Raw genomic sequence first — 20,336 nt, forward strand, 5'->3', positions numbered from 1 at the left:
GTTTCAACTGCACTATTCTTTTTTTTTTTCCAAAGAGGGAATTTGTATTTTATTTTTCACTGTACCAGTCTCTCAGTGAGATTGCTAAATCTCATTCTGAGGTAGGAGGGATAGAATAATTTGGTTATAAATTTCTGGGCTCTCCAGTTGTACACATATGAGCAATGAACCTCAAAATCAGTGGAGTTTTAAATAATTCCAGGATTTGATTTACAGAGTTTGATGCTACTCTTATACCACTCAGAGTTTTGTACTGTTTCTGTCCCTGAAGCTGAGTATTCAGTAAGTCAGGGATTTGTAATATTTAACACTGTATAAATTAGATTGTTTTGAAGTTAATATCCTGGTGTGTCTATGATTGTAAACGTGTGTCTCCATTTTTATTCTGTATGCATGGAATTTAATTCCCCATTCCATCTATCACATTTCAAAACCATTTTGAGTGCGCTTCTCCATGTATGGACTGTTAAAATGTGATAGTCCTGGGAGCACACAAACACACACCCCCCCCTATTTTATACACTTGTGTTTATATTTATTTGGGAGACTTACTGACCTGGGTTTGCAGAACATCTGGAATAATATCTGTGATTCAAGAAAGCATGATAAAACTGTAAAAAAGTGGATTATATTACTCGTGTTTCAGTTGTACTGTGACTTAAGAAGGATGCTTCTCACCATGCCATGTAGATCTACCTTGCCCTTCTGCTTGATACTAGAATAGCAGTTAAAACATCTCTAGATGTTTTCATGGAATCATGGAATGCTAGGGGTTGGAAGAAAGCTTGAAAGATCACTCAGTTGTCTTGAGACTTTTATCTTCTGGTTTTCACTACTTTTTGATATGTTTCAGAAAAGTGTATTTCTGTATCAAATATTAACCAAAATATTTAAGTCAGTAATTTGTTTAAAGGACACTTTCTGAGTTTTGGAAATTTGATTTAAAGTAACAAGAACAAAATATTTTTTTCCTGTTTCAATAGTAATATAAAATTAACTTACAGCGGCCATAATTTGCAGTAAAAGTTTAGGATGTACAAACTCAAGTATGACTGTAAGATAATAAAAGCTACCAGAGGAGAGAGATACATCATCAGAAACAGTAATTTAACCTCTGAACAGGGTTCATAAGCAGAGTAGGCAGATCCAGTAGTTTTATATTAAATGTGAAAGTGTAAGGGAAAAAGATCTCTTACCTAGTTGCATTATTATGTGTATGTAAATGCTATAAGATTGCTGTGCTTACACATATGGGCAGGGAAGGGAGTAAATGACAACAATTAAAAAAAAGCAGAAAAAAGGGAAGTTTCCAATACTGCCTGAAACAAATTGTAAAGGTACTAGACAAACAACATGAAACCATTTCTGAAGTGGGTAAGTATACTGTGGCAAACGGCCTAAAAAATTTCCATTAGGCTTTTGAATGTCTGTACTGAGCTTTAGGTATAGATCGATGTATTTTAGTTTAAATATTACAGAGAACTCTGTGCTTAAAAAAGAATACATGGAACGAGGCAATAAAATAAGTTAAAAACAGAGCACAGTGTTAGATTAGTTGTTCTTAAATGTTTTGGAGACTGCATTTATATAGAGGAAAATACTTAATTTGTAGTTGCATTGGTAAGTAGAAAAGTAATTTTGGATCATGGTGCTGAAAACAGATTTTCGCAAGTACAAGAGGAATAATTTTCAGAAGAGCTGGGGCAGAATTAATTATGTAAAAATTGTGGCCAGTGCCATTCAGAGTGAAATGCAGACTGAGAGATTAGTAGTATATGAAATAAAATGTAGCAAACGTACGTGTTGATAGCACTCTGAAATAACCTCAGTTGTACTAATGTGCAGCCATTATAGATGAATGCTGTTACCAAAACTAAACCTCTATCTAAAACTGAGTATGTATCACACGGGGTAGAGTTAATATGCTTGGCTGCCTCCATGGAACAAACATAGCTTGCCTGACTTTAAAGAGGTTATTTTGACTAAAGGGAATGTGAAGAGGCTTCAGTTGGACAGATCAGTGGTAAAAACTTGTTGACCCTAGTCATTATTTCAATTTCTGATACTGACAGGCTGTGTGTTACTTTGAACATATTTGAACATCTCCAGTCTTGTGCTCTAACTTCAGTTAGAAAATATAAAGTCTTTGGGGCAGTGATTCCATTTTAATTTTCTTTTAAAAATGATGCTTGGTCTATGAGACCCTTGTGGAATTAACTTCTCTAACCAGTACTGTACAACAGTAATAAACATGTTCCGGTTAGCTGGAAGGGATTATTTTGAACCTGCATTCTATTCACAAAAAACTTACTGCTTAAAACATTCCAACCTTGAATAATAAAAACTCTGCTTTTCAGTATTCATATATTTGAGCCAAACCTGCAAGTTCATACTTAATAATCATGAGAATGGAAATCTCTGTGCACATGCCTGATTTCTATGCATATATTCTAAATGCATGACTTCTCTGCTTTGAAACCAAAGTTTTACATTTTTGTTGACGTGCATATAATTAAATTTTTTTGTGAAAGAAATAAGTAGGAATTACAACCCATCGCGAAAACTTCTTAATTGGTCCATGTACAACTGAGTCCCATGAAAACTGAGAAGGAAAAAGTAAAGAGAAAAAGAGTTGCATCTGTGTAAAAACTGAGTAATATTTATGTTAAACCCCAACAAACTATTAGGTGCCTGTGCGAATCCTGTGTTGAAGCTGGCACTAGTATCTACACTGGTGGGAAAAGGTCATGCAGGGCTGCCTCCTGTGGGAGGGCTGCTGTGGCACCACAGGGCAGGACTGAGGAGGAAAATGGAACAGGCAGTTGGAACGTGTAATGGACTGGGACTGACTGCAGTCACCTTGCCCTGCTTCCCTGCATGGCTAGGGTAGGAGGTAGCAGAACCGGTCAGATTCGGTTGATGAGTTGGTGGTGGTTGTGTTTACAATTGATTTTGTTTGCCCAAATTGGGTCTGTCTTTGACCTTAATTGTTGACTCTACTTTTCCTGCTCTTTGTCTCTACCCTTGAGTCTTTTGTTGCGTTTTAATTCCTTCCTATTGCAGCAAGCCAGTAGTAGCATGATGCTTTGTTGCCAGCAGGGTGGCCTCAAATCATAGATATATATGAAATATTTTTTCCATTTTTCAGTAAGAAATAGCATTGTTTTTATACTGTTTACCCCAAATTATGTTTGGACAGTAGACTGTCAGTCTTTTTTGTCTTTTTTCTTTCTTTCTTTTTTTTTTTTTTTTAATTGAGAATAACAGTTTGATGTCATTGAGTACAAAGTGAATTTTAAGGCTTTCTGATTATAAAATGTTTGACTCGTATGTATGTATGTCTGCATGTCATTGAATTGATGTAGATTAGTGAGTTGCTGCTTGTGGTTTGAGGTAATATGCCCATTTTGAATTGGCCTCTATTATTTAGGAGTTCTTAGGTGGTCTGTTTAATGTGAAATAGCTGTTAAGCAAGCTTTCCTTTAATTGTGTGGGCATCTTTGACTGGTTCTTTCAGATTTTTTTTTTTTGGGGGGGGAGTGGGGAAATGCTTTTGAATTGATATTGCAACCGTTGATGTCCTATTTTTAATTTCTGAATTTAAAGGTTATCCCACCGAAGGAGTGGAAGCCAAGAAAACATTATGATGATATTGAAGATTTGGTGATTCCTGCTCCGATACAGCAGATGGTCACTGGCCAGTCAGGGCTCTTCACACAGTACAATATTCAAAAAAAGCCAATGACAGTGAAGGAGTTCAAGCAACTGGCCAACAGTGACAAGTAGGTGTATAGGAGATCTTGCTTAGAAAGACAGATACTTATTTGTTCCCATATTGTGGTTTATTTGAATTGTGCTAGGGAGCTGGTGTTTTTTTTCACTACTCAGTAGAAGTTTTCATTTCTTAAGTTGTGGTAAGGTACCACAATAAGTATATTTTTTTTTTGTTGTTTCTGCTCTTGAAAGCATCTGTTACCAAGGCAGCAAAAAAGGCATCTCAGAACTTGAGACAAGATGCTTTCTGTCCAAAAAGATGGAAGTAGTAGTAGGAATTCTTTCTCAATCCTTTAACCCACAGAAAGAATAAGATATACATCACTAATTTGCTCAAAACTGACTGGTTATGGTTTTTGGGAGGTAAGTCAAAGAATTTTAGAGGAAAAAGATAGCTGAAGGAAGCCTTTTGGTATCTGAAGGGGGCCTACAGGAAGGTGAGGCCCCTTCCAACCCAAACCATTCTGTTTTAAAAGTGACTTAGTTTGAAGGAAAGATTTGTGAGTTAGTTTAAGAAATTTGGAGGTAAGAAGAGAAGTCTGTTGTCATGGTTAGGAAAATGTAAGATGTGAAAGGCTTTTCCAGAGACTTCTTAGCAAATGTTCCATAATATCCATGCCTTTGTGAAAGTGAATTGTTTTTTTTTGCATTTTAAAAAAGGATTGGTTTATTTCTACTTACATATATGACACATGAAAAACTGAGGTTATCACACTTCAAATTTTCTTCATGTATTAAGTGCAAATGAGAATCAAGTATGTAGTTATTACTTGTTTGTTAACTGTTAGAAGGGAGACTATAATAGAAAAGCTGTGTGGTATCTGGTACAATTTTCTGTGGTACTTGTTCATACGTATTTATTAAACCATAATAAGATGAGAAGTGCCAATTTCTTCAAATTATTTGATAATGCAGATATATTGTGAAGGTTTTAATGCATATCATGACATTAACTGAATTTATAATATTCCTTGTCATGGAAAAAATTTCAGAAGTATTTTAGTTTTAATTTTTTTTACTGAAATGAGTTTGCAACTTCATTTCTTAAGTCCTTCCAACTGTTATCTTCACCTATCTGTTACTAGATGTAGGTCTTTCTAAATATTCATCACTTCTGAGAAAATGTCACAACTTCCTGTGACACTCAATGCAGTCTGTATTTCTTAAACAAGTAGCTTAGTGTCCCTATTCTATCACAAAAAATAGTGTAGTCTGTTAAAGACTATTTTCTTGACTATTGTGATGTTATCAGTTTCCTTTTGGAAAGAGAAGGGCTATGAAAGGGCTATGAACAGTTAAATTACAGTTGCCTTTGTGGGTACTTAATCCAATGCCTTGCATCTTCTGTTTGCTTTGGCATTTTCGGTTTTGCCATTGAACTGAAGTGCTTCTTGCCCTTGGCCTCTGGGAAGTATGGGCACACGTGCACAAGCTTCCATCAACACACTCGTGTTAGGGTACCAGTGTTACAGTCTGATATTAGGAGCCCTCTTGTGAGAAATAATTGAAACAGTGCTATTGTTGAGAATGCTTTGTTAAGAAGTGTTTTGTTAACTTGGCTTCTCTCTGTTTCATGCCACTGTAAGAGTGCCTGATACTCCTTAACTCTTGTGTGTTTGGATTTTTCCAGTGTTCAGGTATTGTAAGTTGGCAGTCATAGTATGAAACTTTTACTTCTCAGACTTGCAGTCATGGAAGAGCAGCTTTTGTTTTCTAAGGACCTAAATATGGCAGAACATATGCCTTACGAAAGATCTTAGAGCAAAAGCTGCTAATGGATGTTTTTTATGGTACTGTGCTTGTGTTCCCACAAGATTTTATGCGAGGTTTGAGCTACTTTTCAAAAGCATACATGGAAGCATCTCTGTACATCTAAAAGTGTCGTGCACTACACTTGGGTGGAAGGAAAAAAATCCCTTTTTTTCCCCACACTGTGGTGGAGGTTTTGGTATCAGCAGTTTACAACATGACACTTTTCTCAAAACATTTTTCTGGGGAAGGGGAAAGAGAAGAATATTTTTGCCTGTCAGGGCTGCTATTTGTCAGAATTATAAGTACATGTGGGTTGTTGTGAGACATGCTTGTGCAAGACCTACGTCTATGTCTTTGTAAAAAGGAGAGCCTCAGCCTGAGGACAGTCAGTAGATGTGCTGTTTAGCTGCCATAGACCAAGGCATGCATGGCTTAGTGTGTCTTTCAGGCAGGAGGTTATATGCAATGGTGAATCATGAAACTAAGAACTCAGAACAACTAATCTTCTGTTTCAGTGAACTTGAAATGATCTCTTAGGAATCAGTTTGCAGGATCAGAAGCATAGTCCATTGTGAAGGTGGTTGTTGAAAGACTGTACTGAACCTTGGCCTGTCTCTTCCTCTGCAGATACTGCACACCAAGACATGTAGATTACGAAGATCTGGAGCGTAAATACTGGCGGAATTTGACTTTTGTGGCACCGATTTACGGAGCAGATATCAGTGGGAGCATTTATGATGAAGTATGCATAGTTTTTTATGAGGTTTATCCCTTCCAGCCCTCTCTTAAAGGGAGACATTCTTGCTTTGTGACTGAGAATCTGTCTTTCTTTTGAAATCTTTCTTATTCACTTTAAGGACTCCAAGCAAGGCTGAAATTAACTCTACAACTGCAAAAGTCAAGCAGTGCTGTCCTTAGACTGTAGGATATTGCTGTTCTTCTGTATCATAAGACTCTTTTCTTTATTCAGTTTGAACTTGCCAGAGATTTGAGATGCCTATTTACTTGTTTACTAACATTCCAGTATGTGTATTATCTGTGTACCTCTTTGGAAACTTAGTGGCATTTTAAAAATAGATGACTTCTATTTATTTCTCCTTCACTGAGAAAACTTGGTAGCTTGGAATCCCTGCAGTTTCCTGGAAGTATGCTTACAGTTACTGTGTACCTCTGAATTAAAAGAGACACAATGGAAGCTTCCTAAGGAAGTTAATTTTGCTGGTAAATTGCCAAGATCTCCATGGATAAATAGGGACTGTTAGCACAGATCTCATTATCCGAAGACTTGCTGATTATCCGTTGTTATCAATTAGGCTGTGTAAGTAGCTAGAAGAACTAAATACTGAAAGAACTATGTAAGTAGTGAGAGCAACATAAGAAAGTTCTTAAAACTGGAGGATTTAAAAGAATACTGGTCAAACTTGTATCCAGGAGAATCTCCCATGTGTGGAGTTCATACGTTATTTCATATTCTATGTAACTGCTTTTTGCAGTAGTTTAAAAAAAGACAAATAAATCTCCTTGTGGCATATGGTCTGAGGCTCTGCTAATGGCTTCATATCTCTTCACAGAAAACAAATTGCTTGAAGACTCTCCAAAGATAAATATGATCATAAAAGATAGCTTAAGGCAATTCAATTTTAGGTGATGTGATCTTTGAAAGATAGCTGTAAAAGTCTAGCGGTCTAATGTTCAGACAAAGCACAAAGTAAAAAAATCTGTTGTTTGTCCAAGTAGCTGCATAAAAATGATTTTTTTTTAAAAAATTGAAGGTTCTGATTTGTGGTATTTTGGTGAAATTCTAGACATCCTAGATGTCTGCTACTTCTTTGAGACTAAACAGGTGCACAATAGAGCAGCATTTCTTTCAATAAAAAGAAGCCTCTCATTTTTCTTCCCTGAAACTTTTTTTTTAATGTTGGTAGATAATGCCTTCTGGTGTAGTATTTTACAAATCTACACTTTATTTTGATTGTGGTTACTTTGATCTTCAGTGTCTTACAGTTACTGTTGCTTGAACAGTAAGAAAAGAGGATGCAGTAACACCAGATTTTGAAGTGCTGGACAGCAAAAGGGAAGGTTAGATTTCCTTCTCAGGGAATTGCACTTTGGTTAGATTAGAAGGCTGAGGAAGGAAGGTCAAAAAAGCAAAGGTGAAAGTGAGAAGAGCAGCATTCAGCAATACCAACTCAGATGTTAGGTACACTGAGAGAGGAGACAAAGCACTGAAAGGTGCTGGAAGTGGGGAATAAAGGAATGGGAAAGCACAATAATAGCCATTAACAAGTTCTTGTTGTGCCTATTGTTAAATGGGTATTACTTGAAAATATAACACAGGAAAAATGTTAGTGAAAGGAATAGACACTGAAGAAAGAGTATGTCTGTAGATGTGACAGCTGTGTCATCCAGTGTGTGCAATCCAGTGTGGTTGAGAGGAAAAAGGAGAAATGCTTGATACTAAACTGTTGATGAGAAAATACGACTGCTACTGGTGACTTTCACGGTATTTTGTCTGAATTAGTTTTGGCCAGCAGATGGTGTACTTGCACAAGTAATGTTCTTGATGTTTTACTCTTAGGGACGGTGTTAAGAGGGGATCTTTTAGATTCGGTTTAGAATTAGAGCTAGTTCTTATGTCTTCATGCAGTTTGCTTCAGGATGTAGGAAGAGGAGGTGAATGCTGGTAGCCGACTTTTGGAGCATCACATAGCAGACAGGGCATAGCAGGATAAATGTGTTGTAACAGCCTATTTGTGATAAGCAAGTGCTTGCCTTTTAGAAAATAGATTCCATAAAGAAGTGTTTGAGATCTTGCATTTAATACAGAAAGGTAAATATCTGGCAAAATGCCAGGTAGACTAACACTAGGAGCTTAGTGTTTTATATATGAGTACTTGGGCTAGTCAAAACTAGTGAGAAATGCTGCTGTGCTGCAAGTCCTTATTCTTCAGCTTGAAATGTTAGCAATTACATGTGCTTTTCCATATGGTGGCATTCACTTGAACACTGAGAAATCCATATCTGAAGCATGATGGTTCCTTAATAGTAAAAGTATTACTGCCTAAGAAATAATATTTGCAGAATCCATCACCTTGTAGGCATTGTGATAGAGAGATCATAGCTCTTGTAGTGTTTAATTTTCTTTGAGGTTAACAGATTCTCAGGGGTTTGGAAGATGGGGAAATAATATAAACCCTGTGTTATGTAGAACAGCAAAAGAAAAACAAAAAACAGGAACAAAGCTATAAATGCATGCTCTGAGATTTGGCAACTACCCTCAATGATTCAGATTTTACCTTTATAATATTTGAATTATTCTAGAATCCTTGTTGTGTACTTAGAGTGTATTTACGATTGTTTGACAACTTTGAACATAGATCAAATCACTATGAATAAAGATATAATCTATGAGAATGAATGTTTGTACTTTTATAAAGTTTTATAGAAAACAGTTTTAAGATATTTGAATGCTTGCTTGAAGTGCCATTCTGTGCTATTATGTATTTTAATTGCCGTTACATTTAATTACAGTGCTTTGTAGGAGAATGGCAATGTGACTCAAAAAGCATTTCATTAGGGAGCAAGTTGTAGGGACCATTATTTATGTTAATATTATAAACATCACTGTGTCTGTGTTCAGGGCTTTGTCGTTTTGTTGCGATAAGGTCATCTGGACTTGAGTGGAAATTAATGTTCCTGAAGGAGTTTGTAATTTCAATAATAGAGCACTGATTGCGCTACCAGTCACACTAGTTGCAGCTGTTAAGCTGATTGTTGAATTGATTGTTGTGATCATTTAGGAATTTCAACTGAGAAGGCTTTAAAAAAAAATTATTATAATGTTTGAAGAGAGCTGTTTTCCTTATGAGTTTTGCATAAATGTAATGTCAGTTTGATCTGGCTTGGACTGTGAATCTCTAGCCCATCAAACAGTTGCAAAAAATTACTGTTCCTGTCAGGAAAGGGAAGGAAGAGAATTACTTTGTTTCTGAAGTAATAAGTTTTAAAATGTTATTAACTTTTTATTAACATACTTGGCAGTTACATCCGTAAGTACATTGAGTGTTTCACCTACTTAGTCTGTACAGTCTTTGTTCTGGTGATCTACCCTTAGGCCTTCCACTTTCATGCCACTCCCAATTGTTTTTTAAATCAAGCCAGCAATCATGAAGGCCACAAGTTAAGTTGCACACAACACAAGAAGCTAAATTTAACTGCTTCTGTTTCCTGTGTTTTTCTTTTTTCATAATGACTTAGAAATTTTATTTTTAGGTACAGATGGGGAAGACATATGAACCCCCTAAGTGGAATAATCTGGGAACTAGGGGGAAAAATAATCTACCTGTTTTCAAAAGAAGTTCCAGAGAAAAGTAACAGACTCTTATTTTGTGATCCATTGTAAATATCAACTGATTTGAGCACTGTTAATGGCATCTTTTGTTCAGTAGAGAAAAGTCAAGGTTTCGAAGCACATGTAAATATTTGCTTGCCTTTTTTTCACTACTCTTCTTCAGAGCCCATCTTGAAGATAGTATTTCTCTTTTCTTTCCCTTAGTTTTATTTCTTCTGATAATTCCTAATTTTTCCCACATCTAAGCTGTGGGGAGCATGTTTGATCAGTAGTACAAGAGTGAACGATTCACTGGAGTTTGTAGGCTAACAGTTACTTTTGTTAAATTACATCGTTGATACTAACTTTAGCATCAGATGTACTCAAGTTTGCTGCTTTATTCATTAAAGGGGAACTAACTTTATTTTAGAGCAATACCTCGGCCTTATATGTAAAGTTTGGATTTGACCATGAAATGATTTAAGGATGGCATCTGAGTTGTAGCTTAACCTAAGACTACAGGGGATCAGCAGGTGTAAGTAATCCAAGTGACTCTGGAGAGCAGCAGTGACAACTCTCTCCTAAAGTTGTTTGCTGGACATCGTAATCACAAACAAGAAAGGACTTCTTACGAATGTGGAGATCAAAGGCAGTTTTGGCTGTAGTGACAGTGATATGGTGGGATCCAGGAACTTGAGAGGAGGTGTCAAGGAAGAAAGCAGGACTGTAACCCTGGCTTTCAGGAGAGCAAACCGTGGAGTCTCTAGTGATCTGCTTGGAAGAGTCATGTGAAATAAAGCCCTGGAGGGAGGAACGTCCCAAGAAAGCTGGTTGGTATTCATGTTCTCTTAAGTTCAGGGGTGTTTCATTCTAATCATTAGGAAATACTGGAGATGTTCCTGGGTGATCAAGGAAATGATGATGAAACTCAGGCATAAATAGAATATACACAGGAAGTGGTAGGAGGGGTATGCAACTTGAGAGGAATATAGAGCCATTGTCCAAGTATGCAGAGATTTGTAAGGCCAAGCCTACTTGGAATTGAATTTGAGAGATGTCAAAAGTAACAGAAAGGACATCTGCATTCTGTTTTGGTCCGTTCTGTAGAAAAAACAGTGCAGGTAGGCTGGTGGGTGTCTGGAGAAGGGCCATGAGAATGATCAGAGGTCTGGCAGACTTGTCAAATGAGCAAAGGCTAAGAGAACTGGGTTTGTTCAGCCCTGAGAAGACAAGATTTAAAGGAGACCTTATTACCCTATACTGTTAAATTCAGGGTGGCTGTTAAGAGTCTGGAGACTCCCTTTTTTATGAGGATTTGCGTGGAAAAGTTACTGATTGGACTCCAGGAACATAATTTTTCACTAACATTGGAATCGTCTCCCAAGGGAAGTAGTGGATTCCCTTACATCAGATGGTTTGAGACTTGACAGGCTGCTGGGCCATTTCATATCAGCTGTACTGTTACCTAGGAAGGTTATAGACCAGGTGATCCTTGGAGTCCCTTCCCACGTGGCAGTCTGTGATTGGTTAAGATACTGTGATTGGCTAAGTGTTCTCCAAGGATCAGTGTTGGGCTCATTCGTTCTTAAAATCTTTATTAAGTATTTGGATAATGGGACAGAGTTTACAGATAATACAAAACTAGCAGGATCAACTAATAGGCCAGTGGGTCGTGCTGCCATCCAGAGGCACCATGACAGGCTTGAGAAATAGGCTGATAAGAACTTTGTGAGGCTCAGGAGGAAGTACAAAGTGCTGTACCTGGCAAGGAAAAACTTACATCTAGAGTATCTGCTGGGGGTTGCAGTTGGAAGGCTACTTCCCAGAAAAAGCTTTTGTGAGACCTTGGAGCACACCAAGCTGAATGTGAGTGAGCAACATGTCAGTGCAGCGAAGGTAGCCAACAGTGTTCTGAGCTGTGTTGGGAGGAATACTGCCAACAGGTTGGGGTTGGCAGTATTCATCCCTTTCATTCATCACTGCTGAGGCTGCACATGAAGTAGTGTGCCCAGTTCTGAGATCCCCATCTCTTCCCCAGAGATAAGGAGATGCTGGGGAGAGCCAGAGTTCCCATGTTGAATGGTCTGGAACTTCTGTATGACAGAAGACTGAGAGAACTGGAACAGTTTATCCTAAGGACTAAGAGAAGTCTCAGGGGAACCTTACCAGTGTTTATAAATACCTACAGGGAAAGTGCAAGGAAGATGGAGCCAGGCTTTATTAGCAGTGCCCAGAGACAGGACCAGAGGTACAAAGTGCTGTTTGATCCAGCACTCCACGGTGCTAGAGCCTGTCCAGAGTAGGGAAATGAACTTGGTGAAGGTGCTGGACAGCAAGTGTTAGGAGGAGTGGGAGGGTGAACTGGGGTTGTTTAGCCTGGAGCAGAGGAGGCTGAGGGGAAACATTAATATCTTGTGCAGCTATCTGAAAGGATATTGTAGTGAAATTGGTGTTAGTCTTTGCCCAGTTAACAAGTGGTAGGAAAACAGGAAACAGTCTTAAATTGCTCCAGGGGAAGTTTTGATGGGATATTAGAAAAAAAATTATTCACTGAAAAGGTTGTGAAGCATTGGAGCAAGCTGACCAGGGAAGTGGTTAACCCTCCTTGGTGGTGTTTAAAAGACATACAGATGTGACTGTGAGTAGCATACTGTAATGGTGACTTGTCTGTGTTAAATTAACTGTGTGACTTTATGATTTTAAAGGTCTTTTCTTACCTAAATGACTCTGTGATCTTGTGAGATGTCCTTTCTCTGTGATCTCAGTTGAGATCAGTGCAAACATTCCTTCATTTACATGTTTGACTTTAGTGTGTATTTCCAAAGAGAAGCTACTTGGTTTGTGTTTTTTGCTCTGCCTTTCAAAAAGGTGCTGCAAGGCAGTGATTGTGCCTGAAGAGGTTAAAAGAAAATCATCATATGAGGGAGATTTTGATTATGTCCTAATCTGCATGTTTGTGGTGCAGAGGTTTTGCTTGTAACCTTTTCCTGTCTGCATTTTATGTACTTTGAAGAAGCAAAACTGTCATTTTTTTTTGTTGTGTTTTTTATTGTATTGATTGGTGTGACTGGATTTATGGAGAGAGGCGTAGATAACCAACTACAATTTTTTCCTGTGTTTTTCTCCTACTCCATGTCAGTCTATTTCTTAACTTGGATTTTATTCCTCTTTACTATTTTAGCTGTTGCAGTCAGTCATAGGGGCTTTTAAATACCAGTTGTAGAACAGATGCCCAGTATGCCAGGTTAATATTAACATGAGTCAATCTATGAGATAATCACAGCAAAAACCAAACACTTCAGAAAGATTGTGTATTTTAACTTATACATGCAGAAACCATGCTCATACAAACAGAATACACCACACTGTTGGCTGATTTGAGTAAGTGCAAAGAATACTAATTATTAAAAAAAGGAATAAAAAAGTTTCTCATGGAGTTTCTTCTGTTATCTGCAAAGAAGTCACTGCTTTACAACCTTGAGCTTCTCTTTTAACCAATATATTGAAAGCTACATTCTTCTTTGTGCCTTTGAGAAATGAGCTTCTAAACTGCAGGTGTTCAGATATTTGAAAGCTGCTTGCAAAATGTCCCGTTTTCTCTGCACATCGTTTAAAGCTGGTTCAAAGGCTGCTAAGGGAGTCAGAATAACTCTCAATGGTAATTTACAGTAGGTTTAACTTGCCTATAAAAATAGTCAAGGTTTGAGTAGTGGTCTGTATAAACTATGTACCCTGTAATTTTCCTATATTTCTCTAAAGAAACACAAGGTAAGTCTTAATGTGCATGGTGATGACCGTAGGTGATGTTTCAAACTTGCATTTATTTGTTGTAATAAAGAAAAAAACCCACTCTTTTCCATCTGTTTTCCTGATGTTGGATTGTGTTACAGTTGTCAAAGATGATAAGCATTTTTAAAAATGTTTGCCATAATTTATGTGGGTAAATTAGGAATGCATTCTTTACTGTGATGGTTTGGGTGTTACCTGCCCCTCCCGCCCTTTAGAAATCACCCAGACTAGGCTCAGCTGGCTCTGGAAGTTTGAATTATATTTACAGCTGGCACAATATACAAGCAGCTATTTACAGTATATACAGTTATATGCAGAAATATACAAGGTAAAAGGTAATACAGAAACACAACTCCCCTCCCTGAAACCTGAGTCCCCAGGAGGGGCTCTCAACCACCCCTTCACCTTCCCCCTACCCCTCTCAGACTTACCCCAGTCCAAAGGAAGAATGGAGATTGGGACAGGAGGTTGGGAAGCAAAGTGAATTAATCAGAGATGGCAGAGAGGCTAGAGAGAGAAATGCAGTCCAGAGCTCCCAAGCAGAAGTACCTTATCTATGTTTATACTCTTGTTCTTATACACTTCAGCCAGCCTATGAGTGAAGTAGACATCACCATTGTTTTCTCTTTCACAGCCTGTAATCTAGTCCCTCTCACCAAAACATTCTAGCTAGCTTTAAACTAGCACATTTACATATTCCCTTAAAATTACTGTAATGATCATACATTGTTGTGATATTCTGAGCAGAAAAAGTATTTTGTATTTTCCTGACATCCAGTAGATTACAATATCTAAATGGTGTTTTGTATATGTGTAAGAGACTACTAGCTACATGTCATGGTCAGGTAGTATGTGTTCTGTTAACAGTTGTTAAATATAGCATCACCTGCTAAGATATATTTTGATTTGTTAAAGTGTTGTTATGTATTGACATCTTTTTAGTGTGCATTGCAGTTGTAAAGTTTAAACACAGTTACCTAAGTATTGGAAAAGTTGGAATTGACATTTTACTTTTATTTTGGAATAATAAAAAGTACAGAGAGAATGTTGCAGCTTCAGTAATTTGTAATAATTACTTGTAACGATCAAGACATAAATGTAAAACTGATTTATTTATTATGTTTAAGTTCAAAGATGTAATAAGAGCTAAAAGAATTCTGTGCAATGTAAGCATTTCAGACCATTTCGGTAGTCATTTTCTTTTGAGATGGTTATACTTGCCCAAAATAGGCTTTAGAAAATGGGAATAGCCCATGCATCTTGAGTGTAGAGATTGTGTATCTGGTATGTTTGGTATTTTGAGACAACCTTTTTCTCTTAGGATTCTTCTCTATGGCAGGTTTTTGTTTCGTTTTAAGGATGGAACAGTTCTAGCTGCTGCTTATGTACATGCTTGAAAATAATACCTAAAACCAAAGAAGTGAACAGTGAGAGTATTAAATGTTCATTGCTTCTTGCTTTTAACCTGCATTCTTATTTTGCTTTACCACCTGCCCAACTACTGAATGTCACAGTGTTTCTTGGTTCTAATCAGCTGCATCAGCACTCCAGTCTGCCATCATTTTGTTCCCCACATTTCAGTGAGATATTCATCGTGGTGGGGTAATGGTTAAGGGCATGTTTAGGAGCTCTCTTTAAAAAAAAAGAAACTTGCCTGAATTGAGTTTGTAATGTTTTTATTGTATTGTTTCTCTGACTGCTCATGTGTCAGCTAATGTCTCCCCTGAGGGTTCTAATAATTGCTGTTATGATGAGGTCTAATATCTTTCTTTTCAATTTTGTGGCTTTGATCATGGTTATTCTGACTATTACATGCTGTATTACCTGAAATTAGAATTGCACTTTGTAGAGAATTGTGAAATTCAGCGAAAACTGTGTGGCTTTCTGAAGAGCTTTTAATACACAATTTTTATAGGCAATAGTGTAAGGAAACAGCTGATAGCCAGTGAAATCAATAGGCTCATTTTTCTGGTGTATTTCTTATGCAGTATGTCCTTATGACTAGACATACCTCTGGTGTGATGTAATGGTTTTAGTCTTTATACCTTTAAAATAAATAGTAAATTTACACTTAAATTAAATTTTACAATATTTTTTCATACCATTTAGTATTAGTAACTAGTGAAAAAGTGTAGATGACCCAGTGAAACTTACAGGCATCCAGTTTTCAACTCATCAGTGTTTTGGCTACAGATACTATTTCTATTATGTATGGTATTTCACGCCATGTTAGTTAGACGTATTAAGTGTTAAACAGAGAGAGACTTCCTTGTGTTCTCTGCTTTGAACATCTCAGACGTAGAACCTGCTGTAAATCTTCCTAAGGTTAGAAGAATTTTTCTTTGGATAACTTTAACTGTCTTTTAAAGTGCTTACAATTTTTTAATTAATATCAGTCTTCTAAGGACTATGTCTGATGTTTACCTTTTGGCTGATGCTATTCTATAAAGCTGCATTACTTTATCATATTAATATGTTTATTATGTGTCTTTTTCAGGATGTTGAGGAATGGAATATTGCTCATCTTAATACAATATTGGATGTTGTAGGAGAAGAGTGTGGAATTTCTATTGAGGGTGTAAATACGCCGTATCTGTATTTTGGCATGTGGAAAACAACATTTGCATGGCACACTGAAGACATGGATCTCTACAGTATTAATTATCTCCACTTTGGGGAGCCAAAGTCATGGCAAGTTTAAATTTTTATGAAGACGATTTCATTTTTCTGTTTGTTTCAGATGACTACACTAAATAGATGAGGTACAGTAGCATCGCAGTGAAGCTTTGCTGGGAGGCCGAGATAGTAGCTAGGTTTTGTAAGCCTGAAAATGCCATGAAATATGTGAGATTTATGATAGTAAAGAACATCACAGTAATACATTCTTTCTTTTTAAAGGAAGAGACTGATTAAATAGATAAGACATTTAAGCTCAAGAGAAAGAGGTTGTAATGATTCAATATGAGATGTTTAGTGAGTAGTTGGGAACCCTATTACTATTTTACAAAGGTCTTTGAAATAGGTTCAGTTGTCTTTTGGGACTGCATTATGCATACATTTAGTTGTTGTTATGAGTCAAGATCACATTTCCTACTTCTAACTCAGCAGGCTGAGTAGGATATAAGATTCAGTGCTAAAAGTGCTTTGTAAGTATGAAGTCTCTGCTATCCGTTCTCCATTGAACAGCATTAGTAGGGAAGTAGGTTTAATGCTCCATATGTATCTTGAAGTATCTGGGAAAGTTTTTTTTCCTTTTGACGATAAAATCTATGTTTTGTAAAATAATCTTGTGAAGAGAACATGTAGAACATGTAGATGTAGAAGGTATGTTATGCTTAGTTTGAGTCTGGCAGTTTATAGTCATCCAAACTTAGATGAAAATCTGATTTCTGTAAAATGCTTCTGCTTATTGTTGTGCCCATGTGAAGTACGTGTGCAGTGTCATGTATATAAACTGAGAGGGTGCTGAACTGATTAGCTGCTAGTTCTTCAGTTGTAGTATGTCTGCCTGCCCTTCTTGTGTAGTGAGTCTCTTGCATTTAGACAGAAGGTAAGCACCACCTATTGTAGTAATGCAAGTCTTATGTTTTGAGTTAATTATATATATTCACATATATTTTTGAAATTACTGCTTTGATAGAATTAGACATGCTAAGAAGGACTTTGTGGCCATAAGGTTGAATCTTTGTTAAGAATGAATATAAAAGACAGGTAATTCCAATCTAAGATGATAGGGCCTGTTAAGACTATGTGCATAAAAATTGTTTTGGAGACTTAGAAATTTCAAAAGTGCTATTTAAAGACCTTGTGGTGTATATTCCGAGTAACAGAGACATTTACTTAAATCCTGGAGTCTTTAGAAATGAGCTTTTCTAGATACTTACAGATACTTGGTTAGACTTCTAATGAGCAAAGTAATCCAATGCTGACTTTTTCATTGCTTGAAGAAATAGTGGTTGATAGGATTTAATTTTCTGGACCACATTGGCCTATGTTGTTAAGAAATGCAGCACTGAGGAAGGTGGTGTGGAAGGCTGTTAGTGTGCTTTTACTGGAGAAATGCTGCATGCTATTCCTGTATCAGTAAAATGCATTGTCTGTTAATGTGATATTACTGTTTTCTTCACAGAAAGTGGAGAATACATTGAATCTTAGGATACAGATAGCAAAGATCTTCTCTGCTCTTAGAAAATTTAAGCTGAGTTGACAAATGCTTCCATAATGAAACCAAATAACCTGGCATGTATAGAAGTAATACATATTTTTAAAGTTTACTGGGCATACAATTACATCTTCAAGACAACCACGTTGGTCTTACGGAGAACTGCAAAATACAAAAACATGGTAGGCAGTGTGTTTTCTCTGAGTTGAGACAACAACTCCCACCTGAAAGCAATGATGAGAACTTGTAGGCAGCATCTGGATTTGTCTGCTGTGTCAAATCTTTACAGAATGTGAAGCTTTCTCCAATGTTTAGGCATAGATTAACTTTAATTTCTTCACTTTCAAGAGCTACACAAAGAAGTTTATATGATACATATTGGTTCCTCTATTGATTTCTTCATATGAAACATAAGTGTGGTCATAATTTGTCCAGGTGATGCAGATACTAGCATGAATGAAAGAGTCTTGCTACCTTTGCACAGCGTCTGCACTGACAGAGCTGACACGCTTCCTGGTTATGTTCTATGCCAAGGAAAAATAACAGATACAGAAAATTAGAGTGAGCCCCAAACTTGTGGAATGAAAAATAGAGTACATAATGTGAGGTCAAGAGATATGCTTAAATTAGAAGAGGAGAGGATTAGCTACCTTTCTTGCTGAAGAGTATCAGAAAAGTTAGACAAGAATGTTGGGAGGCACAGAGATTACTATAATTAGAGTAGAGATTCTGATTGTGAAAAGGCGTCTATAATCAAATGATGTAGGGGGTCTGTCAACAGTCTGAAAGGGTTATCGTGCTTGAAACTGAGAAAATAATTTGGTAGTTAGACCTTGAAATTTCCTGTCTTAAAACAGCAAATTAATTAACTTTTAGATTTCAGTTTGTATTTAAGGATTTTATTTATTGTGTTTATATATAATAAGTATTAACCACCTAAATAGGTAGCAGAGCAAATTAGTGTTGTTTGTAGAGAGTGGCATAGGGTTCTGAGCCTAGTGCCTGGAATTAGACACACAGCATTTTCCTAATTTAATATGGAGGTTGCAGATTGCCTGATTCAACTGTGAAACCTGTGAATTAGATTTATTTGTGATGATAATTGCTTTGTAAATTTGGTTGTAACAACTCTTTATGGATTTGAAGCTTTGGAATTTTTTAAAGTACTAGTCAGCAGGAAAAATCACCTTCCCCTGTGAAGATATAATGTGAGCTTCAGAGAAGTAGTTTGGGTAAGTACTTAGCATACTGAATTAGCTTGCAGGCTGATGGTGTTATCGTAGTTGATAGGCCTGTACCTGGCTTAGGAGGAGTGAAACCTGGTGTGATGATTTGGGAGTTACATGCCCCACAACTTATCAAATAACTTCCAGCCAGCTGAGTCTAGTCTGGGTGAATGAATGAAGCTATATTTACAGCTTAGAACAATATGCAAGCATATATATACACACACAATATTTACAGTTATATACAAGTTAAAAGTAATAGAGAAACATATTACCCCTCCCAGAAATCAGTCCTGAGGAGGGCTCCTGACCCAAACCCCCTTCCCACTCCCTCTTCCCTTCAGAAATAGCCAGATCAATCTATGTATATCTCATGTGATAAATCTGGAGAGATCTGAGGTGAGATGTTGAAAAAAAGATGACAAGGAGGTTAGAGGGAAAAAGGTTAGATTGGATTAAAAAGTTAAGGTAGAGGCAACCACGCAGACCTGCCAGAGAGAAGGAAGGAACAAAAACTGAGAGCTGAGAAGTGTCTGAGCAGCGAGTGTCTTATCTATATTTTGACTAGTTGTGTTTCTCAGCAGAAGAATGAGTGATATAGGGTACTGTTTTTTGTTGTTTTAGGTTTTTTTTCCTTCTCACAGCTAAGGATTTAATTTCTCTCAGTAAAATATTCCAATTAGCCTCAAACCAGCACTCTTAGTATTTTATATTCTGTTTCTTACTGCCAAGATAACAACTGAGGCTGCTTCTGTGTGTACTTGCTGCAGAGCAAAGCAGTGATTCTTTGTTTCTGGTGTGTGTTTGTGTGAATACTTTGAATAATACTGTTTTAAAAGTAACCCCATTTGTTTTCCTTCAGTCTCGTGATAGTCCTCATGACACCATACGTAGATAAAAATGAAGTGAATTCACATTTAGTTTCAGATATTTGTGCTTCCTACACTTACCCAATTCTGCTGTACCAAGTAACCACTTAACTCTTTTGCAGAAAAACCAGTACCAGTGACACAAAACCCCAGCCCTTTTTTATTTGTAAGATGTGATTTATAAAATGTAACATTGAAGAGTAGAGGTCTGCAAAGTCACCAGAAAGTCACCAGAAAGGTGACACTGACTACTTTAAAGATGTGCCTTATATTGATTTAATTTTCATTTAATTGATGGTGTTAACTGTCAGTCTGGGTAGACTCCTACAAGATCTTTTGGCTGTGAGATACAGTGAATTTATTTTTTCACGTTCTCCAATGTATGTACAGTGTATGACCATTTATTTTCTAGCTCTTCAGTGTGTAAGTTAGAG

The 20,336-nt window shown here is 36.9% G+C and overlaps 1 protein-coding gene across 7 annotated transcripts in view; it reads left to right on the forward strand.

Moving 5' to 3' along the window:
- KDM4C (lysine demethylase 4C) overlaps window positions 1-20,336 on the forward strand; it is a 330,384-nt gene that overhangs the window by 16,138 nt on the left and 293,910 nt on the right. For all 7 annotated transcript variants that reach the window (XR_010309134.1, XM_064176762.1, XM_064176757.1 and 4 more), the window contains exons 3-5: window positions 3,607-3,782; window positions 6,154-6,268; window positions 16,143-16,336. Coding sequence is in view for 6 of the 7 variants with exons in the window: in XM_064176762.1 (XP_064032832.1) it covers window positions 3,607-3,782; window positions 6,154-6,268; window positions 16,143-16,336 (485 nt within the window). In the remaining variant the exon portion in view is untranslated. The remainder of the gene's footprint in view (window positions 1-3,606; window positions 3,783-6,153; window positions 6,269-16,142; window positions 16,337-20,336) is intronic.

This window comes from Pogoniulus pusillus, chromosome Z (genome assembly GCF_015220805.1).
Source record: "Pogoniulus pusillus isolate bPogPus1 chromosome Z, bPogPus1.pri, whole genome shotgun sequence".
Taxonomy (NCBI): Eukaryota; Metazoa; Chordata; class Aves; order Piciformes; family Lybiidae; genus Pogoniulus; species Pogoniulus pusillus.